Source organism: Cricetulus griseus, chromosome 3 (assembly GCF_003668045.3).
Source record: "Cricetulus griseus strain 17A/GY chromosome 3, alternate assembly CriGri-PICRH-1.0, whole genome shotgun sequence".
Taxonomy (NCBI): Eukaryota; Metazoa; Chordata; class Mammalia; order Rodentia; family Cricetidae; genus Cricetulus; species Cricetulus griseus.
The window spans coordinates 121707004-121728161 of NC_048596.1; the positions used below are offsets into that span (position 1 = coordinate 121707004).

A 21158-nucleotide genomic window follows, 5' to 3' on the forward strand; every position below is an offset into this window, starting at 1 on the left:
TGTGTATGCACCATGTGTGTATGCACACTTATGCCAGTGTGTGTGTGTGTGTGTGTGTGTGTGTGTGTGTAGGTTAAAGAACAACTTGAGGCAGATGGTTCTCGAATACCACAATATAGATCCCTGTTATCAAACTCAGGTCATCAGGCTTGGTAGCAAGCACCTTTACCTACTGCACAATCTTGCTAGTCCTAAACATATTCCTACCCACACTAAGACTTTTTAATAGCAGCTTAAGTCATGATAGATTCAGACCGACAGAAATAACCTGTCATATGTACACACAACGCAATATTCCTAAGGGATGATACACTGATTAAAACAATATGGACCAATCTTAATAGTATTATTCCAAGAGGCAGAGGGAAAAGTCTAGACCCAGGAACCTACCAGTTTTCATCCGTATGCCATTTAGAAAAGGCAAAGCTTCAGTGCCAGAAGTCATGTTAGTGATTGACAGAGAGAAAGGGAAACCAGACAGAAGAATTTTGAGTTGAATCAATGTACTCCTATGTGACGGAACAGTGACTATACAATTTAATATTTACTAAAATGCACCAAAATGCAAATGCAAACTGTGTGTGTGTGTGTGTGTGTGTGTGTGTGTGTGTGTGTGTGTGTGTGTGTACACACATGTATCTTGGAGCTAAGGATTAAACCCAGGGCTTTGTGGCCCATAGGCAAGTGATCTACCACTTAACTATATCCCTAAACCACTGGATATTTTACATATAAATTAGACCCTCAACAAAAAGTATAAAATGGTTTCTACAAGCACTTTAATTTTCTAATCTCATTGAAATTCAACTGAATTTCTAAATAATATGAACACATTATCATATGGATGAATAATTAGAATGAGAAAACAATGACCTCTCTAGAATACAATATATACTCATTATATTTGTGATCACTAGTGACAAAATACTAAACCACCGTGCTGATAAAAAAGAATTTTATTTAATGCACACCAAGTTGGATTAGGACTTTGCTAAAAGACATTTTTCTTCCTATTTTTGACAACAGGAGAAATAAATTACTTGTGAGCAACTGCATATGAAATGCAAACCATATGCTCATTTCTGCTCATTAGTACAGAAAAAAAAAAGTCATAAAAGTGGAACACAATCAGTAGCTTCCCTAGCATTATACAGAATATCCTCTCCAGAGAGGTAATCTGGTGGTGCAACTAGCAGTAACAAAGTCAGTGACTTTACAAAACATTACCCACATCTTTCAAAGACCCAAAGAAGCATTTAAAAATGATTTATATTATAGAGCATGTGCACATGTGTACACATAGACAGACAGACACAGACACACACACAGACACAGACACACACAGACACACAGACACACACAGACACACAGACACACACACACACACACAGACACGCACGCACGCACGCATATACACACACACCTAAGTACAGGTGCCTGAAGAGGCCAGGGATATTATATCCCCTACAGGGTGACCTGACCTTGGTGCTTGGAACCAAACTCTGCAAAAGGACTATGTGCTCTTAGCTGCTAAGCCATTTCTCCAGCCCCAGCACATTTTCTTTAAACAAACAAACAAATAAACAAAGACAAAATCAGATAAAGCCAAACTAAAACAAACAAACAAAACCAAAGTAGTGGCTCAGAGAATTTTCTGAGTTTTAACCTGTATCTCATTTTTACTGTGAGATGTTTCTCTGTTACCAATCAAAACGCTTCAACATAAAAGTGTGTCTGAAGTGGAAAAAGTAAAAACTCCTTTTGCCCCTTTTATTATTACTGTAACAGGAAGAGGTTGCATAAACACTGAAATGAACTTAACAGAAATAAAAAAGCTTAAGGGATTCTCAAATATGAACGAAGAGCATAAAAATGAAACTCCCTGAACTATGATGCTGCTCTTTCCCTCTCCAGAACCCACAATGATCTCTTCAGTCAACATTTTTGAAAAGCTAACACTGTGTGTCTTAAAATTGAACCCTATCCAATACCATCCTTATTGGTCCATGGCCAATGTGTAAGAGAAACATTCTTCACCTTGAATACTTATTTACTACACCCTATATTTCTTTCACTTTAGGACCTGATATGTTACATTTAGTGAGCACTCTATTTTGCAAAAATACACAAAAATGAAAACAAAATAAAAATACTTCTTTTTAAAAGGTAATACATTATGCGATGACACACTAGTGTTAGGAAACATTCTTCCAGAAACCTCAGGCATGTCTGCAGGTCTGGTGCTGACCTTTTGTTCTAGATTGTTTCCAAGGCTTAGTGTATGTCAAACAGACACAAGCTAGTTAACTTACCAGCTTTAGGAAGCTAAAATCTCAGAACCACCACATTTTTAAACAATCAGTATATACTATTAATTTTAAAAAAATATACAGGTACCAGAAATATCTCAATATGATCATACCTCTGTGGGAAAAAAAACTTCAAGTTTGAATGAACTTTTAAATAAGCAATTATGCTTGTATGATCATAATCTAATATTCTTTTCAACCTTTCTATAGTTTCTCAAATTTTATTTTGTGGTTATATTCTAATTGTATTTAACAATTATTTTATAATCATGGCACTTGACAGAAAAAGGCATAAATTACTACAATGAGCTCAGTTTGCAAAGATAGTACAGGAAGTTCCTGTATACCCACCTGCCTCCTTTCCTGTTTCCCAGCATCTGATGTTACTATGGTACATTTGTTAGTATTAAGAAGCCAACTTTGGTATAGTGTTGTTAGAGAAACTCCAGATAAAAGTTTTATGCCTACTGACTAGCATTCAAGGTATTGGAAGGGACTCTGCAAGCTACCAGAGAACAAAGGCAATCATCAGTTTCATCCGTCACAGTCCTCAGGCTTACAACAGTTAACTGCCCGTAAGATATAATGGTACAATAATGACCAAATGTTTGACTGGATTTAAGGTCTACTCTATGAGATGGATCCTATACCTGACAGTGCTAAAGGGCCAAAATCATAGGACTAGGTAAGTCATGGCTTTAGGGGAAAGCCTACTACTATTACTGACTGGCCTCGAACTCACAGAGATCCGCCTGCCTCTGCCTCCCAGGTGCTGGGATTAAAGGCGTGTGCCACTAATGCCCGGGTAAAATGCAAATTTTTACAGTTGCACATGCTCAGTTGCATACATGTTCTTATTCACACATACATACACACACACACATAGAAAATAAGCACAGTGTGCATACTGACTGGCTTCTTAAAATACAAATAGCATATCAGGAAAACACAAATAAAAACCAGAATGAGCCATCACTTCATAATCATTATGCTATTACTTAAAAAAAAAAAACAAGTCTTGGAAATGCAGAGAAACTGGAAGTCTTTTGAACTGGTGGTAGGATGTTACTGGTATTAAATGTGAGAGCCACTGTGGCAAATAATGTGGCATTCCTAAAAGCACAATTACCTTGGCCCAGCAATTTCACTTCTGATAATACACCCCAAAAAATGAAAGCCTGTATTCAAGCAGATTCTTACACACAATGGTCACAGCAGCACCATTCACAATAGCTAAATAGTTAACAGAGCTGAGTGGTCAGGGGTGTGTGTATGTGAACAAATAGAGCATATGATATTACAAAGAATATTATTTAGCCTTAAAAAGGAAACTCTGACACATATTAATTACAACTTGTATAAACTTCAAATATATTATGCTAAGTGACAAGATAGCCACAAATGAACAAATACAGCATGGCTCTACTCAAAATCAGACAGAAAGTAAGATAATGGTTTTCAGGGATGAGAGGAATAGAGATTCACTGTTTAACAGGTGTAAAGTTCCAGTTTAGAAAAATGGAAATTCTTTGAGCTATCTAGTAGTGATATCAAAACAAAACAAAAGTGTAACTTAATATCACTGAACTTATACTGTACCCCCAAATGATTAAAATGGTAAATTTATTATGTACACTATATAACAGATTAAGAAGTGAACGTACAGCAGTTTAAGAGATTCAAACTTATTTAAACAAAACTTGACAGGCATCCCACAAAGCCAAATCATAGCCAGTAATCTGAGCTAGATGCTATCAGTCATGGTCAATGCCATTAGCCAGAGGGCAATCTCCATGTTGCTGTGAGTAAGGAATGTTAAAACATGCATCAGCATTTTCAACCACATCCCATGTAACAGCAATGCAGAGCGTATCATATTCATGTGTGAAGAATACTGTGCTTTACAACAAGTAAGTAAGATGCTCAAGAGATAGAATTTGGTTTACAGAACACTCCTCCTCCTGGCCCATTTCGGAATCACTGATGGGGCAGACAGGTTTGCACCACTCTCACTCAGTACTATTCTTCATGTACACAGCTTCATTCCCATGCAACACTAAGGCAATTAAAAGCCACAATATGTGGCTCCATTACAAATACTTTCATACAGTTGCTAAAAATCAGATATAATGCCAGGCACTGAGCACACGTGTGTTGTAGGAGATCAAAAGTTAACAGGTATTTCTGATCAAAGCAATGTTTAGTCACCTATTAGTCCCTTTCCCCCCAAATTCTCTCTACATCCAGTGTGTTTGCACACTAAGAATAAAGTAATTCCTTGCACTATACTCTTCTTTATTATTTTTTAAAGTCTATTCTGAGTAGACTTAGCAAAAGGTTCAGATCAATGTGGATACCACTAGTATTTTGAGATTATGAGATTGCCCACATAGATTTTTGCTCTCATGCAACCACACAGCTGTGAATAAAATAACAGGTTGGGTAAGTGACTCAATGGCTAGAAAAAGTAGGGACTAGTTCAAGATGATTCAGAAATTTCACTCAACAGGTAGCTAATAATTAGAAACAGATTTTATATCTGTCTCATTTGGAGACAGAAGTCACTTACAGCACACTAGTGTTTCTTCAGCTAAAAATGTCACTGGTTCTGCCCTGCTGATAAGTGCTGCCATGAAAACCAGCTCAGACACCACAGGGACTCAGTACTCTGAAGTTTCACAGTGTATACAGAGTACAGATAATGAAAGGTACATTCAAAGAAATGTCAGACACAGCCTGTTTTTTTTTTTTTTTTTCCCCATCCCTTCAGTGCAGCCTGAGGACCTCTGTGATAACCCGAGCCACCCATCCTGAGATTCTACAGTTTGAAAATAGAGGCAAATATTTTCAAAATATGTTGTTCCTGCCAGTGTCAGTGCCACTGTTTATAACTGAACATCCTAATAATACAATACAGGCTATGGTAACACCCAGTCTTCCTGGCCACTACCAACACTTATTTCCTCTGCAACCTTCTTGGGCAATCCAGTCAAAGATATGAGGCTGAAGAAAAGGAAGCAAAAATCCACCATCTGAACACACAAGCCAACACTTGAGTCAAAATTATATCAGGTAACCCTGTACCTGAGAAACTATACCTGGCTGAGCATAGAGAGGGGACTGTCATTTTTTAAGTATTTTACTTTTTTTTGGGGGGGGGGGAGTGCTTGAGGCAGGGTTTCTCTGTGGCTTTGGAGGCTGTCCAGGAATTAGCTCTTGTAGACCAGGTTGGTCTTGAACTCACAGAGATCCGCCTGCCTCTGCCTCCCAAGTGCTGGGATTAAAGGCATGCACCACCACTGCCCGGCAGTATTTTTCATTTATAATACAGAAAACACTTGGAAATCCTCTGATCATTCAACTAGCATTCGGAACTGCTAGCTACAAAACTGGCTCCCATTAAACTTTCAGTAACATCAGGTTTGTATTACTATTAATATATAGATTTTTGTATTTTCCAGGTACCTAAACTACTAACACACAATGGGTGCTAAAATCACCCCAAATCAGGAATTAATCTTAATTAATCAGGAATTAACAAGTCTGGTCACACACTGCTGAACACCTCTATTTTGGTATGCTAGCATGGGAGTAAGCTTCAAACACTTGGTGTCTTCTATGAATGCTCTCATTTGCCATTGTCTAGTTAAAGAAGGCTGTCATCAGTCAACACATGAAATCAACATTAGTTTCTTAAAGAACAATGGGGAAAGGGTCATGTTGGTATCAAAGGGCCTCTGCCAACAATTAAAATTATTTCATATCCTTTTTTAAACATATGATTTATAGTTACAAATCATTTATCCAAAGAGTAGAAGCCATATCTGTATCAAGACGCAGGAAGCAAGGGAGGAATGCCATGTGCGAAGGAGAGGGATGTCTATGAGTATACTGTGTTGGGGGAACATGCAACACAATCCAGCTAGGTTCTATTATTTATAAGACACTTCAGAGAGCCTACATGGAGTCAAGCTCGGTACACACCTATAATCACAGCATTTGGGAGGTGGAGGCAGTACTCATAGGAGTTTAAGGCCAGTCTTGGCTATGTAGTGAGTTCAAGGCTATCTTAGGCTACTGAGACCTTGACTCTGACAGACAAGACTAATTATACAGAAGTGACAAACATGTAGATAAGAATTTAAAGTAAGTCACAGAAAGTATGGGTATATAACAAATGGGGAATATTGAAGTTAATTCACAGTGAATTATTTGAATACCATTGATTAGGGACTGGAGTTCTAAGTATAGAATAACAAAGGGAAAGGCTCACAATCTAAACTTTGAGATTACTCCTATGTTTAATTTCTATATTCTTACACTAAAATTATTAGTATAATTAAAATTCATAAGCAACACAAGGCTTATGAATCTGTATTTGCAAATCTTAAAGTATCAATTAATTTCAATCAAGAAAAATCTATTAAAGTCAGGCTAGGTGACCTATACCTTTAATCTCAGCACTCAAGACAGCAGAAGCAGGTGGATATCTCTGGGTTCCAGGCCAGTCTGGAAGTTCAATGCCAATCAGGGTTGAGGCAGTAAAACTACTTAAGAAAATCTATGAAAGTTTTTAAATAGGATTAAGATACCTCATTTTGTATGTGTAGGTACTCTGATGAACATATGAAAAATGACTAAGTTCTTTGTATAAAAAAGTACATTTCTATGTAAAAGTGGAGTGAGAATGTGTAGATGATCACTTGAGAATTTAAGTGGCATATGCTTGCACACAGGTAAGGAAGCCAGAGGTCAATGTTGGTATCTTTCTCCATTATACTCTATTGTACTACTTAGTCTCTCACTGGACTTACAGATCTTTGTCAGTTAACCTGGCCTCAGGAATTCTCCTGTCTCCATCTCCACATAACTGGGATTACAGATGTGCACTGCCATGCCTGACTTTTGCAATGAGTGCTAGGGACCACTTTTATTAACTGAGACATTTCCCCAGTCTCCCAACATGATTTTAAAATACTGATAGAAAATACTGACATTCAAAATAATGTGAAAGTAATTAGAGACCACTAATGTGAGGGAGGCAAAGAAAGAAGCAAATTAATTATAGAGAAACCCTGCTACAAACTGAGACAAAATGAACTCATATGCTATCATGCACCTATCCAAAATGCCATAAAAAGGATTTTTTTTAACACAATGTCCATGACTTCTTGCAACATAAGTTTACAACAGAAAAGAATGTGTAGTCGTGTGTGTGTGTGTGTGTGTGTGTGTGTGTGTGTGTGTGTGTGTGTGTGTGTGTGTGTGTGTACTCATGTAATAAAAGGATGGGTTAACTCAAAGGAGGCCAAGGACAGCAAGAAACTGCATGGGCTGTGAAGAGTTTGACCTGGGGTTACATCCTATCATTGATTACTTATGAAGTGTGACATATAGGGGGAAATTACTGCCTATTCTAATCTGTGTTCTTGTATGCGAAGAGATAATGATTGACAATGCAAACACTCAATACTTATATGCTTCATATCTATTCTTTCCTTATTTCACTCCACTGCAAAGTCATTTGACTATGTTGGGGTCTGCCCTAATGGGATTCTCACACTGCTAGAATGATCTTTTTAAAAGCAAAGTGAGAAAGGGCCCCCACCACGGCTACCTGCTTTTGTGTATCAATTCTGGCTCCAGTCTTAACACTTGACTTGCTGCTTGCTATGCAGAATGTTCCTATCTGTCAGGATGTACTTATCAGTTTGTCTCTTCCTCAGGGACTCCGCCAATTCCTTTTAGAAAATTTCCTTCATCCTCCATACAGACATCCTCTCCTCCTCTGGAGTGCTGCCCCCATGAAGCACCCTGCTTGTCTGTGTCCTATCACACTGTTTGTGCTTGTTTCTCTGCTTACTGTTGATCTTATGAAGAGTACCTCACAGACTCTGCCCTTGTCTGCCCTGTGACAGGTATTTAATACTTTATAATGTTCAGGTCTCAGTCTTATTTCTAGTATTTCTTCATAGAAAATTGGGGTAAAATAGTCACTGCCTGACAAATAAGGCTCAAGTCAAATAACTCATAGAAAAAGGAAACAGAAACACAGTTATCTCCAAATTAAGAAGCCTGAACTCAGTTAGTTTTATTTATATAGAACTTTCATGCCCAACTAGGCTGTATGGCACTACATAGTTTTGGATTTCTTTTTACTTGATTTTATTAATTTTTTACATTTATTTTATGTGTATGGTTGCTTTGCCTGTATATAGATATGTGTATCACATGTATGACTGATGCATGTGAAATTCAGAGGATGCCCTAGAACTGGAGTTGGGGATGGCTGTAAGTCACCATGTGGGTGCTGGGAATCAAACCCAGGTCCTCTGCAAGAACAACAAGTGCTTTTAGCCGCTGAGCCTCTTTCCTGCCCCTATTTATAATTTTAAGGATAAAATAATGATTTTTTTTCATTATGAAATTTAAATATGTATGTCACTATACTTTGCTATGTGTCCCCATAACTATCTCTTGTCCTTTCTCCCCACTTTTGCCACCATCTTTTGGCACCCCTCCTAAACCAAGATGGGGAAGGAGGAAGGAGGCAAGACGAGAGGAGGAGAAGGAAAGAGAGATTCTTTGTGACACACAGAAAGAGAGTGTTCAGTCGTTCCCTGGCCTGTGAAATCAAAAGGCATCATAAAATAAAGATCCTAGAAAGTAGCCTCTCTACATTTATTATATAAGAAGCAAAATATCAAGAGATAATTGTTATCTCTCAGAGGAAATGACTTTTCAGAGACATTAAAACCAACATCATCTTTGGAACAAGTTCAAAACACCAAATTACAAAGTAGGCCTGGCAAGTTAAACCACCTGAGAGTGATTACTGAGGGACAAGGACACCACTACACCTCAAATCACATCTCCTCTTAAGTGCCACACCCAATGTGGGATTTCATTGGCTTCTGTGTCTCACTTTCTGAGCTCATTTGCCAGCTTCCCTTAGGGAGAGGCTGAGGTAACCCATACCTGAAAGGCCAAAGGAAGAGGGTTTGAGAGTCAGGTCAGCCTAGGCTGCTTCAACAAATTTAGTAAGTGCTCTAGTAATTTAGTATCTTGGCTCGGGGGGAGGGGCAGCAGTGCAGGGGGGAGGGACTCACTGGATTAAGGTGCTTGCTGCTAAACCTGAGCACCTGAGTTTGATCCCTAGGACCCACAAGGAGAAAGTACAGAACAAACTCCCTCAAGCTGTCCTCTGACCACAACAGGTGAGCCATGCTACACATACATCAACAAAAATATTAAATGCAATAAAAGAAAACCAGTTATCTTAAGTACTAAACTGAGTTGATACCAATAATAGACCTCCACTATTTCCTTAACCCAGACATTACACTAGCACTTTATCCAAAATTACTCCTTTTTTACTTAATCGTCTCCACTCTCCCAAATTTAGATGTTCAGGTTCTTTGGCATCAGTGAAGTACTTGGTTGACTTCCAGTTTCCCTGCCTTTGCCAGAAAACTGCTAAACTTCCAAAAAGTACTCTATGAGTTGTCCAACATTCCCAGACTCTGGTCTTACCGAATGTAGACGTTCTTACTAATTTTAGATTCAAGGATGCCTTCTGTGAACAATTAGCCTGTCCAGAGTCTCCACCCCCTTCCTGCTTAGACACCCAACATTACTAATGATATGAAATCAAATAAATGCAGCTTATCAACAGTCAGAAGCTACAGCAGAAAAAAGTCAAATCAAACGAGAAGAACAGCTCAGCCACATTAGTGTGTAAGCTGACTGGAGACACTTCCAAATGAAAGAATAAGGTCTTCTCTTTCCTCTGGGGTATGAAGAATGAGACAGCAGGAGAACAGATAGAAAAGACAGACACAGACAAAGGGACCAAGAAAGGGAAGTTCACAGAGAAAGGAGATTCAGGCAGAAGGGAGGTAGAATTGGGGTGTGGGGATGGGGCAAGCAACCAAAGACAGAGGCATCCAGCAAAAGGATGACTGAAGTTGAATTCTCCCTTTGTGATTCTTCAATATGAGGCTCTCCTGAACACAGACTCTACTTAAAGCAAGTAAAAAGTATTTCAGTAATAAGTGCTTTGATGCAGATTCTCTCTCTCTCTCTCTCTCTCTCTCTCTCTCTCCCTCTCTCCCCCCCCCTCCCCCCCCCTCTCTCTCTCTCTCTCACACACACACACACACACACACACACACTGACACACTGCTTCTGTTCGGACATTCCTTTAAAGAATTTGAAAATCACCCCCTCTTTCTCTTCTTCTATCACTGTTAGCCCAGGCTTTCTCACACTTCATCCCAGTTTAGAAAGGATCAAGACATGGCTACTGGATAAAGAGAGAAATCAGACTGGAACCCTTCAGAATGAGTAAGGTGTGGCCCCTTCTTACCTTCAACAACACTACATCGACAGTCCTGTCCACCTTGGAGATGTCACACAGACTATAACGCCTCTTGTGCCGTTCATACATTTTGCCCAGATGTAGGAAAGAAATGTAGATATACACCTACTGAACCCAGGGACCAATGTGCTCACACAGGTCCAGAATTCCAAATTTCTCACAGTGGGCGGGAGGAGACTTCTGCTTCTAGACTCCTCTTTATAGAAAATTCTTCGGTTAAGAAAATTAAATTAAAAAGAAAAAAAGAATCCAATTCCACGAACGGAGTGAGAACTTTCTGGCAACTTCAGAGCGCTGAGGCGTTGAGTTTATAATTCATACTATAAGCAGTGACTGCCTCAAGACCGTTGCTGTGCAGATCTTGACTGAAAGAGAAGCACAGATCCTTTCCATCACTGCCGAGAACTCCGGTAGAAAAATTAAGAACGAACTGGCTGAGCATAATGGTTGGCACATGTATCCAGAAAACCCAGAGCCAGTAATAAAAACTCAGTATGCACTCTCCCACAAAGAGAGGAGGATAAAAAAAGGAAGATGGCTATTTCAAAGGGATGCCATGATAGAATTCTTTAAAACAACAAAAGCAAGGAAACCTATATTGGAATTTTTTTTTTTTTTAAAAGAAAGACAAACCAAGTCGGAGGTACTTTCTAGAGGATCCAGTTTCTTAGCCAGTCTGCAGCTCCTTCAGCGGTAGCAGGGCTGGATTTTGACTTAAGTTGAAAGTATCCAAGGACAGCCGAGTACAAGGAAAACAGACCACTCCTCCAGATGTCCTCCCTCCTTCCCTCCCTAGCTGGCTGCCTCTAGCTAGCCCATCCCTCCGCAGCCTCCACACCCTTTACCCTGCTCTCTCAAGATCGTCATTACTTGCCCTTTCAGATCTACACCAACAGCCTTGGAGGTTTGAAAACCTAATTGCAGTGGTGGGAACATGATTCATCTACAGACGAAGAGAAAAAACAAGGCTTCCTTTTCCAACAGGCTTCCTCCTGCTCCTCCTCCTCACAAGTCCCCAGTGAAAAAGGCTCTGTCAGACATGGCAAGAAGCAACCTCAGTCCCTTTGAAGTCTGTAGTATGCTAATAAAGAAAGGGGGTGTTATCCTAAACACTACAAGTCTGTACAACAGCCTTAGCTATTCAGGGAAAATGCAGAATACTAAATCCAGCCAAAGCATATACTGTATCTCCCTGCAGAATGCAAAGGCAATGATTTAATATCAGAAAAATGTTAGCCAAATATTTCAGAGTTATGTCTCTAGGATGTAGAATTGGCTATAAAAATGTCTGGCAAGGTTTAGAAATCACCAAGAGTTAAGGTTTTATCTGAGGTTTGGGAAAGCTTTAAAGAAAGTTAAAGAGATGGTATAGGATAAATGTATGCATGTCTCTCAGTACTCGTGACTAAGAAGAGTCACTTTGCTGAGACTTCCTTCCCCTTCGCATTTCTCCTTCATATTAACTGGGTCCTGTGCAGGACTCTGTAACTTTATTTGTGTGTTTTCCTACTACTCCAGACCTTTCTGTTGCCAACCTACTCCTCCTCAGGGACAGCCCTCCTCTAGAAAGCATTGACTTTCAGACATTCTCTTATTGAAACCAACTTTGGAGGGGCAAGGAGGAAAAGGAATGGAAGAAGCGAAAAGGGGTGTGTGTGTGTGTGTGTGTGTGTGTGTGTGTGTGTGTGACAGAGAGAGAGAGAGAGGGGGGGAGGAGAGAGGAGAGAGGAGAGAGGAGAGAGAGGAGAGACAGACAGGCAGGCAGGCAGGCAGGCAGATAGACAGACAAGAAAGTGGGCTGGGTGTGCCCTTAATCCCAGTACTTTGGAGACAAAAGCAGGAAGATCTCTGTGAGTATGAGGCCAGCCTGGTCTACACAGTGAGCTTCATGACAGTTAGGGCTATATAAAGAGACCCTGTCTCAAAACAAACCAAAGAAAGGAAAAGGAGTATTAACTCCTTCTGGGAGAGCTAGTCAGAGACTAGTCCCTTACACAGATGTAGAGAATGTGAATGTACAGTTTTAAATACCACAACAGAAAGGAAGAGAAGAGATTAAAAGTCCCAGCTTCTGTCAATATTGCAAGCAAAGTTGGTGAAAGGTATTTTCTTTCGGAAGTTGTAAAAGGGGCAAAGAAGGTCTGATGATTCGCCATTTCCTCAGGCCAGGTGTTTAAAGCTGCTAACCCAGTTTAAGAGAACCACAGTAAACCCAGCTAAGGCTGCAAGCGTTTTCTCTCATCCATCTGTCTACCCAGATGTCTGTCTCAACTCTAACACAGCCTCATCTGCCCTGACCCTCCTAACGTACATAAAAAGCATGAAGGTGGGTGAGGGCCTCTTTCTTACGCCCTAGAGAACAAGCCTTGGCTCACCCACGTCATCACCATGTCCAGGAAACATGCTGCTTTTCAGTATAGACAATGCTAACAACAGTAGAAACAAGACAATTAAAGAGATTAAGAAGTTGTAAATAAAATTCTCTCTTATGCTAACCAAGAGCATGGGAATCTGGCCAGGATTTACAAATACGTTCATCCTATGTGGTTTAAGGGCATAGATCAGAAGGTCCTGGAGGCTTTCGTGTACAGAAAACTGACTGCCTATTATCTTTTATGGATCAACTTTCATCAAGCCATAATTTTGAATCCCCTCTTCCCAATGAACACGCAGCTGCCTCCCCCTGTTCTAAACATGGTCTGATCCTCACTGCCTCTCCCTTATGCTCTAATTAGAATCAAATGTTTCCTGCTTGTAAGTTCCCAGGCATCTCTCTAGGGAACCCATGATGCTTTAATCACTGGCAAGCTCTTCTATACCAACTCTATCAAACTCAGTAAAGATGATCCATATCACTTTAATAGGCATTCTGTGCCTTGCATAAGAAGCAAACAAATAAAAACCAAGGTCTTTGTCCTTCGAAACTTTACATAATCAGAGAGAAATGTTTCAAAACCATTATAATTTTCTGAACTACACTAGAGTGCTTGCTTGAAATATGTAGATTAACCTTTTTGTCTGCTGGCTTTGTGCTAGAAATCTAGATTTCTCTCTCCTCTCTGCACATATAAACATATTAAAAAGATAATTTACAATTGTCCTTACTAATCTGTTTCTTCTCAGAGAACAAATGCTCTGGGTGGGGCAGAAAGTCTGTTTGCTTTCTCCTTTGGATCTGCTCGGCACTCCCCCATGGAACACAGAATCTGTAGCCTGTGCTTTTGCTGCTGATGTTACAATTCCAAGCTTTTTATCGAAAACATCTGGAACCACTGAACAGTTATTCTGTTAGGATTTTGAAACACAGCAACCAATCATTTCACATCTAAACCAGAGCTGGAAGCTACAAATTTAAAGGAGATTGTAAGTCTATTTCTCTGTTCCTTCAAGTTTGGGAACTTGCATGTGCAATGGGAGTTGTTTACAGTATCAATCTCCGTCTCCTCTCTGTGACTTCGGCCCACCCTCTATCTACAAGGAGCACCAAGCCCTTCAAGAGAAGCAGAAGTGCTCTTAGATTATTGTACACCATGGGCCTAACAAGTAAACCCAGAATAACAATCTACAATGAATTTTTGCACACTTTAACTGCCACATTTTTGCTCATGAGTTGAAATTTTCTTCATTTCAGGATTAAATACTTTTATCCAAATTGTCTAGAGTTTAGGGACCAACACCTTGTGGTTCTTTGGTTCCAGTTAGGGTAGAAGCTTGCAGGAAGTCTACAGCAACACTTCTGAATTAGGATGCCACCTAGTGGAAATCCTGAAACTATGAGCCAAAAAGGCTTTGCTTCTCTAAGGCCACTCAGTAGTTTTTCTGAAAGCCCTAAGTGAACATAAGATCAACTCAGCTTTGTGGGGGACACAGGACACTGAAGTAAAAATCAGGATCCTTCTTCTTTAGGTGAGGCACCGTTTCCCTGAGCAAGCTGTTAATCTGATGGTCTGGATCAGGAACTACGAAATGTACAAAAGAAAGTGGCTCAATGCTGGACCCACCCAAAGTTTGTTCTTTTCTCTTACTGTTATTTGGACACTAGCTTTTGTGTTTTGGCCACTTGTCATATAGAAGAAGTTCAGAAGGGTGTGGATGGATGAATAGCAAAGAAAAGAGAATTGAGACAATTATCTAAAAACTATCATTGCAGATTATTATATTTTCTACCTCTAGTCTTCGAATGAGATAGAAAGGAGAGGTTTTACTGTGGCTAACGTTTTACACTCACCTAAGCATTACACATTTGTTGAGGAAGACTTGTCTCATTAGAATAAAGATTCCTTCCAATCAGATGTGAGAATGTGTGAGTAAGGAGAGAAGAGAATTATTCAGAAAGGCTACAAAGGCACAGTCTCCATCCAATGTTTGACTCCAGTGTTTAGGCAACAAGAAGAGCCCCACTCCTTCGTCTTGGCATTTCACTGGATACAGACTTAAGGTGCAAAAAGGGACAATCGGTAAGATAAATTAGTAACAAGTACCAGAAAATACCTCCTTTGCTTTAACCCTTTACTGCCTTTGCAAAGGGGGAAATCATGACATACACAGTTTGGTGAGAAGTAGTAAACTGTCTAACAATATTTGGTGGAAATAACCACCAAAAGAAAAGTCTCCGCACAAATGAACACTCTTTACCAGGCTGAAGTCTCATGGAAGAAGCACAAACATGTTAAATCAACCAATAGCTTTCTGAAATAAAGAGGGAAGAGGTCTGTACCACCAGCTCTTGGAGACTGGAGACTGAAGGATCAGGAGTTCAAGGTCAGTATTGCATATATGAGATTCTGTCTTTAAAAATTTTTTTAAAGAAAAAAATGAAGGGGAAGGAGGAAGAGGAGAAAGAATGAAAAGGGGAGGAGGGAATGGGAGAAAAAATCAGGAAGGAGAGAAAAAAGGAGACAGATGAAGGAAGGAAAGGAAGGAGGGAGAAAAAGAGGATGATGGAATTTCTACTGAAAAAGCTGATTAGTTCCATTTGCAGCACATGTTTTCTGAAGCAAGATTACACTAGTACAAAGCTTGCTGAATGCCTCTTGCTCACCAAGAGATGTTTCTGCATATATGTTTTGTTTATTCCTAAGAAAGACCAATAAGGTGGTCAGGTATGGTAACAGATATCTGTGACCTCAACTATTCTGGAGGCAGAGGCAGAAGGAACCTGTAAGGCCAGGATGTCAAGGTGAGCTTGGCAATGTAGTAGAAAACAAACAAACAAACAAAAACACTTCAGCAGGAAAATAAGGAAGACAGGAAAGACAAGGGGAGAAAGATGGAGAGAGGCCAGCAGGAAGAGGATGCTACTGAAAGAAATATTAGTTCCTACTTTCAGATGAGTTATAGCATCCAAAGTTTACATCATTTGTATGACATCACCTAGTTGATCAGTGTGCATTAAACCCAGTCTGTACGTATTCCTGGTTTCCAATACAAATGTAATTTTGTCACTTGAGAAATTCCCAAAAATCAAAAAGAAATAAAATGAAAATGGAGAAAGCATAAATTAAAATTTCTCATTTCTTCTCATATTCGTATAGCTGATTTTAAGTAAATGCCAAATGACAAGGACAAATTTTATTTTTATTCTAAAACAACAATGATTTGATTCATTTTATATTATTGTTTAAATGGATTTGATTTATCAGTATTTAACACATTAGGATGAATACACCTAATATGCAGACCACCAGCAGTCTGGATGCTGACGACTCTCATGCATGGATTCTGCAGAACAAGGACCTGAGTATTCTCACCCCAGTTTCTTGCCTCTGTAACAAACAGTTGTCTCTTATGACAGCATTTCAAATGTTTGAGGATCACCATGTCCCTCAAAGCATTTTTTCTGAGCAATGACTACCGTGTGTGTCTTATACAAATGGGTGCACTTTGCCCTGGCTCTATATATTAAGCTTCTTAGGATGTGGAAGCTCAAAATAAAATCTAACAAAACAGCAGGAACTGAGATGATTGGCTTTAGTATAAATGTCACAACACTAGAAGATAAGCTTATTATGAAATTAGCTCACTTTTTTTTCAGTCTGAGTTATTTCCTAAGTAGATTTCTCCTTCACCATGATCTTGTAGTGTTACTGTAAAATCCCCTATACATGCCTCTGTGCCAGGCTATTTCATGTGTTTTAATTTACCTTTGGCCACAGCAAGTATTTTAAACCTAGACTGAGTCACAAATAAAATAGTTCTTCCTTGAATCTGTTTTAACTATAAGAGCAAGGGTAGGCAAGGAACACAGACCTGTCACAAAAACCCTTCCTCGACAGCCTACCAAACTACCCATAAGTACTATTTAAAATTTTTACTTTGTTTCTTGCGTATGTGTGTGTACATACACGTACCATGGTGTACGTGTGTAGGTTAGAGAACAACTTGCAGGGACTTCTACCACGTGGGTTCTAGGTAAGTAAACTCTGGTCATTGGGTTTGGCAGCAAGCACTTTTCCTAGGCTAACATCTCTCTCTCTCTCTCTCTCTCTCTCTCTCTCTCTCTCTCTCTCTCTCTCACACACACACACACACACACACACACACACACACACCAATAAACACTCCTGAGATAAGAGTTCAATAAGCCAAATGAATCCTGAGTCAAGGGTCTTTATAGGACAATTAGTGCAATTTCTAATTTTACTGCAATAAGTAACACATTTTAGATCCACAGTGTTACTCTATCCAGGCTAACACCACTATTTAGAAGGGTAAATAAGTCATTATTTATGCCGTTTGACAATTTCCCTGTCTGGTTATGAACTTTATCTGAAACTAGATGTCAAAGTCTGCCTCATCAGATCAACCATGAACTGCATTTATTGCTACTTTTTAATTTTGTAGCAGTGTTCCTTTAAGGCCAGACCATAAGAGCATTATACAAGACAGTTCAACACTGACCCCAAACAAAGCAAAACCTACTCCCTGAAAGCCCCCCCCCCACCCATGTCACCCACATCCCTACAGTGGTAATAGTAACAGGAATTTCTTCCCAGATAAAGAAATCTGGCTTCAGGTAACTAAAGACTTTTATTTCAACACAGTAAGCACAAATAATATGCTCCCTTTCCCCTCTAAGCTATTAATAGCAAGAAGGGCATGCTTTCTCTACATTTTAAGTGGTCCTTTCAAAAGCATTCCACACCAGTTTTCTGGGTTTCTATATACACACTGACAAACTAGAGATATGAACGATAATTACACCATTGTTATAGCAGTTAGATGAAAGAAAACAGTGTTTTACATTCAGGTGGGTAGAGAGCAAGAGAAGAAATTAAGGTTTAAAAATCTGTAACAATATTATGATTCTGGACACTGAAGGACAGAGAATGAAGAAAATCAAGTGTCATCTTTGACTACATTTCTGCCTGGGTAATGAATTAAAAGGTGGCATGAAGCAGGAGACTTGACAGCAGGGGAAGATGCTAGCATCAGTTTTAGATCATAGAGATATCCAAGAGGAGCTGTGATAAGCAGTGGAATTAATGTTTATGTCTAGAACTCAGGAGAATGGGTTAAGAACTGGGTATACATATTTGGAAATCAAAGTACAGATAAGAAATTGAGCAAATTAAAAGAAAAAAGTATTTTACAGCAAGAATAGTAAATGGGGCCAAATGCTGTGAAAAGGCAAGAACATGAGCAAGGTGGATTCGGCAGTGTAAATTTTTCACAGGCCACGCTAGTTACTTTTGTATCACCTGATAGAAACAATGTAAGGGAGGAAAAGCTTGTTTTGGCTCACAACTCAGTGGATTACAATACATCATGGTGGGGGTGGCACTATGAGGAGGTGTGGCCTTGTTGCAGGAAGTGTGGACTTATTGGAGGAAGTGTGTCACTACAGGTGGGTTTTGGGATTTCAAATGCTCAAGCCAGGCCCAGTGTCTCCCTCTGCCTGTTGCTTGTGGATCTGGATATAGAACTCTCAGCTACTCTCCAGCACCATGTCTCCTGCATGCCACCATGCTTCCTGCCATGAAAATAATGGACTAAACCTCTGAATTGTAAGCCAGCCCCAATTAAATGTTTTCCTTTAGAAGAGTTGCTGTGGTTATGGTGTCTCTTTACAGCAACAGAACACTGACTAGGACACCTTGCTACACACATTTGACTGATAAGGGAATACTAAGAGCCTACACTGTGGAAGCATATAGTGCCAGTGAAGACTTTTCAACAGAAGTGATTTGATTTGTGCTTTAATTCAGAAAGAAGAAAAAAATTTTCAGCTTTAGTCAGACTAATCATCCTTGTCCAAATCTCATACCACTCCACATTCCTCATTGTCCCTCATTTCCCACTATTCTTCAAGGAAAGTGTATGAAAGGCTGTTGTCTCCAAGTTCCAAATTAGGATTGGTTCACCCTACTTTAATTCCCCAACTCATTTTAATTTTTTATGATTCCCTCCCTTTTCTGTATACATGTACCAAAATCTACCTCTCAAACCCCATTTTACTAACTCAGCTCTCTGTCTACAGTTAGTCATTCCTACACCTCTTATTTGAGGTACTATGGCCCCTAGAATGATGCCCTGGCTCTACAGTGGTTTCCCTTATAATTGTGGGTACTGCCTGCCTGATCTGCCTCTAAGTGAAATAGAAGCACTTTAAAAGCAATTGCCATTTCTTAATTTTTTCTCTATAGTGCCCAGAGTACTGTAAGATACAAAGGCCAGATAGAGCCAGATCATGTCTTGTTTCACTGCTATATCATAATCCTAAGGCTCCCTCAATAGATGAACAAATTCAGTTAACAGACAATGAGAGAGAAAGAAAAAAACAAATGTCAGACTGAGGCTTGAAAGATGGCTGGGTGGGTAAAAGCACTTGCCATACAAGATGGACAGACTGAGTTTGAATCCCTAGAATCCATGTAAAAGCTAGCCATGGGAGTGCAAGTATCTGTAATCCCTATGGAATCCTGGTTAGATAAAAGAAATTGTGCAGAAGCTTGTGGGTCTACACACACACACACACACACACACACACACACACACACACACACGGGTCAATGCTAGCATAAAGAAATAAAAAATTTAAATTTAAGAAGATAAGACCAGGACAGACACCCCTCCCCACCTACCCCAATGATCCTAAGTTTAAGAAAAATTGAATCCCCCATAAAATCAAAATATATTTCTTTAGGAAATGACTTGTCCTTCTGATTTTTCTCCTCACAGCAAAAAGGAGTAACTCTGGTACAGTCATTCCATAAGAGAAGCCAAGAAATGATTCAGCTTCCCATGGAAGACTCTCCTCACTCCAGACAAACACAGCACAATACAGTCATCCTTTCCGAAGTGCAGAAGTACAGCCTGATCTTTTTATCAAGATCCAAAACACAAAGCAAAAAGAAAAGCCCTCCATGGGAAAAATGACACAAAAACCCACTGTATGACTTTACTGTCAGGTTGACGATAGCATTCATGCATCCCCCCCCCCAAAAAAAAAAAAAACTGATTCTCCACTGGAAATGACCTAAAAGCCTACTCCCCATGGACTAGCATTCATAATGCTGGGAGATACTATCAAAGGTGCCAAGGAGGAAATCGATCAATAGTCTTGCCCAGCTGTGACGCTTATGACCCACAACAATGACCAGCAAGACCCTTATATCTTGGCCAACAGCTGTCTAACTGGACTTAAGGCCAGCTCAACAAAAAGGAAAGAAAGAATTACGGTTACTATAAACCTAGCCAACTTACTCAGGGCTACTGAGGTCATAGATCTTAGAAGAGAACCTGCTATTGTCACTGTCTTAATGTCCCAACTGCATCCTAAATACTTAGTCTTGTACCCTCCGATAAGTGTAGCTTTCACTGGATGTCAAAGAAAGCTCTTTTTGCAACAGATGGAGACCATTACAGAAAGCTACCATTTGTCAAAATACAGACAACAACTGGCTGTGGGGTGCCCAACTCCAATAGAAACATGTAGAAGACAACTGCATGCCCAAGACTCAGGGAACACTGTGTAACCAGAAAGTCTACTGAGAGAGTGTTTATGACAGGAAGGCAGAATCCATAAAACATCAACAACATCTAAACAATACTGTGACAATGAAAGCACTGACTGACATGCTAAAGTGGATGGAAGAAATTTCATGGGACTCTAACCTTAGATGAAGAGCTACAGGCAATTAACTACTACTAAGAGAGAGAGCGCGTAAATAGTTATCAAATACACGCTGGTTAGCCCTGAAATCATACACATACAAGGATCATTAAGCTGACTCAGTAGGTTGTACTAACAGAGTTATGCATATATAACAACAACAACAATAAAAGAGGCCATGAATTTGTGGGCAGGGGACATAGGAGAGGCTGGAGAGAAGAAAGGGATGGGGGAAGGGATATAACTACTTTCATAATTATATTCAACCAAAACACAATGTTCTGGGAAATTTTTAAGAGGTATAATAAAACTCTTTATCTCAGAAGAAATAATAAGAATGTACTTAGGAAGTTGC

General features: G+C 39.6%; 1 protein-coding gene across 10 annotated transcripts in view; it reads right to left on the bottom strand.

Annotated features, from left to right (window-relative positions):
- The window catches only part of Akap13 (A-kinase anchoring protein 13), a 285104-nt gene that overhangs the window by 97729 nt on the left and 166217 nt on the right, over positions 1-21158 (bottom strand). Inside the window, exon 1 of one of the 10 annotated variants that reach the window (XM_027408166.2) lies at positions 10678-10758. The exons of the other annotated variants lie outside the window; for them this stretch is intronic. Within the exon in view, the coding sequence (XP_027263967.1) occupies positions 10678-10758 (81 nt within the window). Of the gene's footprint in view, positions 1-10677; positions 10759-21158 lie in introns of those variants that run through there. 10 annotated transcript variants of the gene reach the window in all.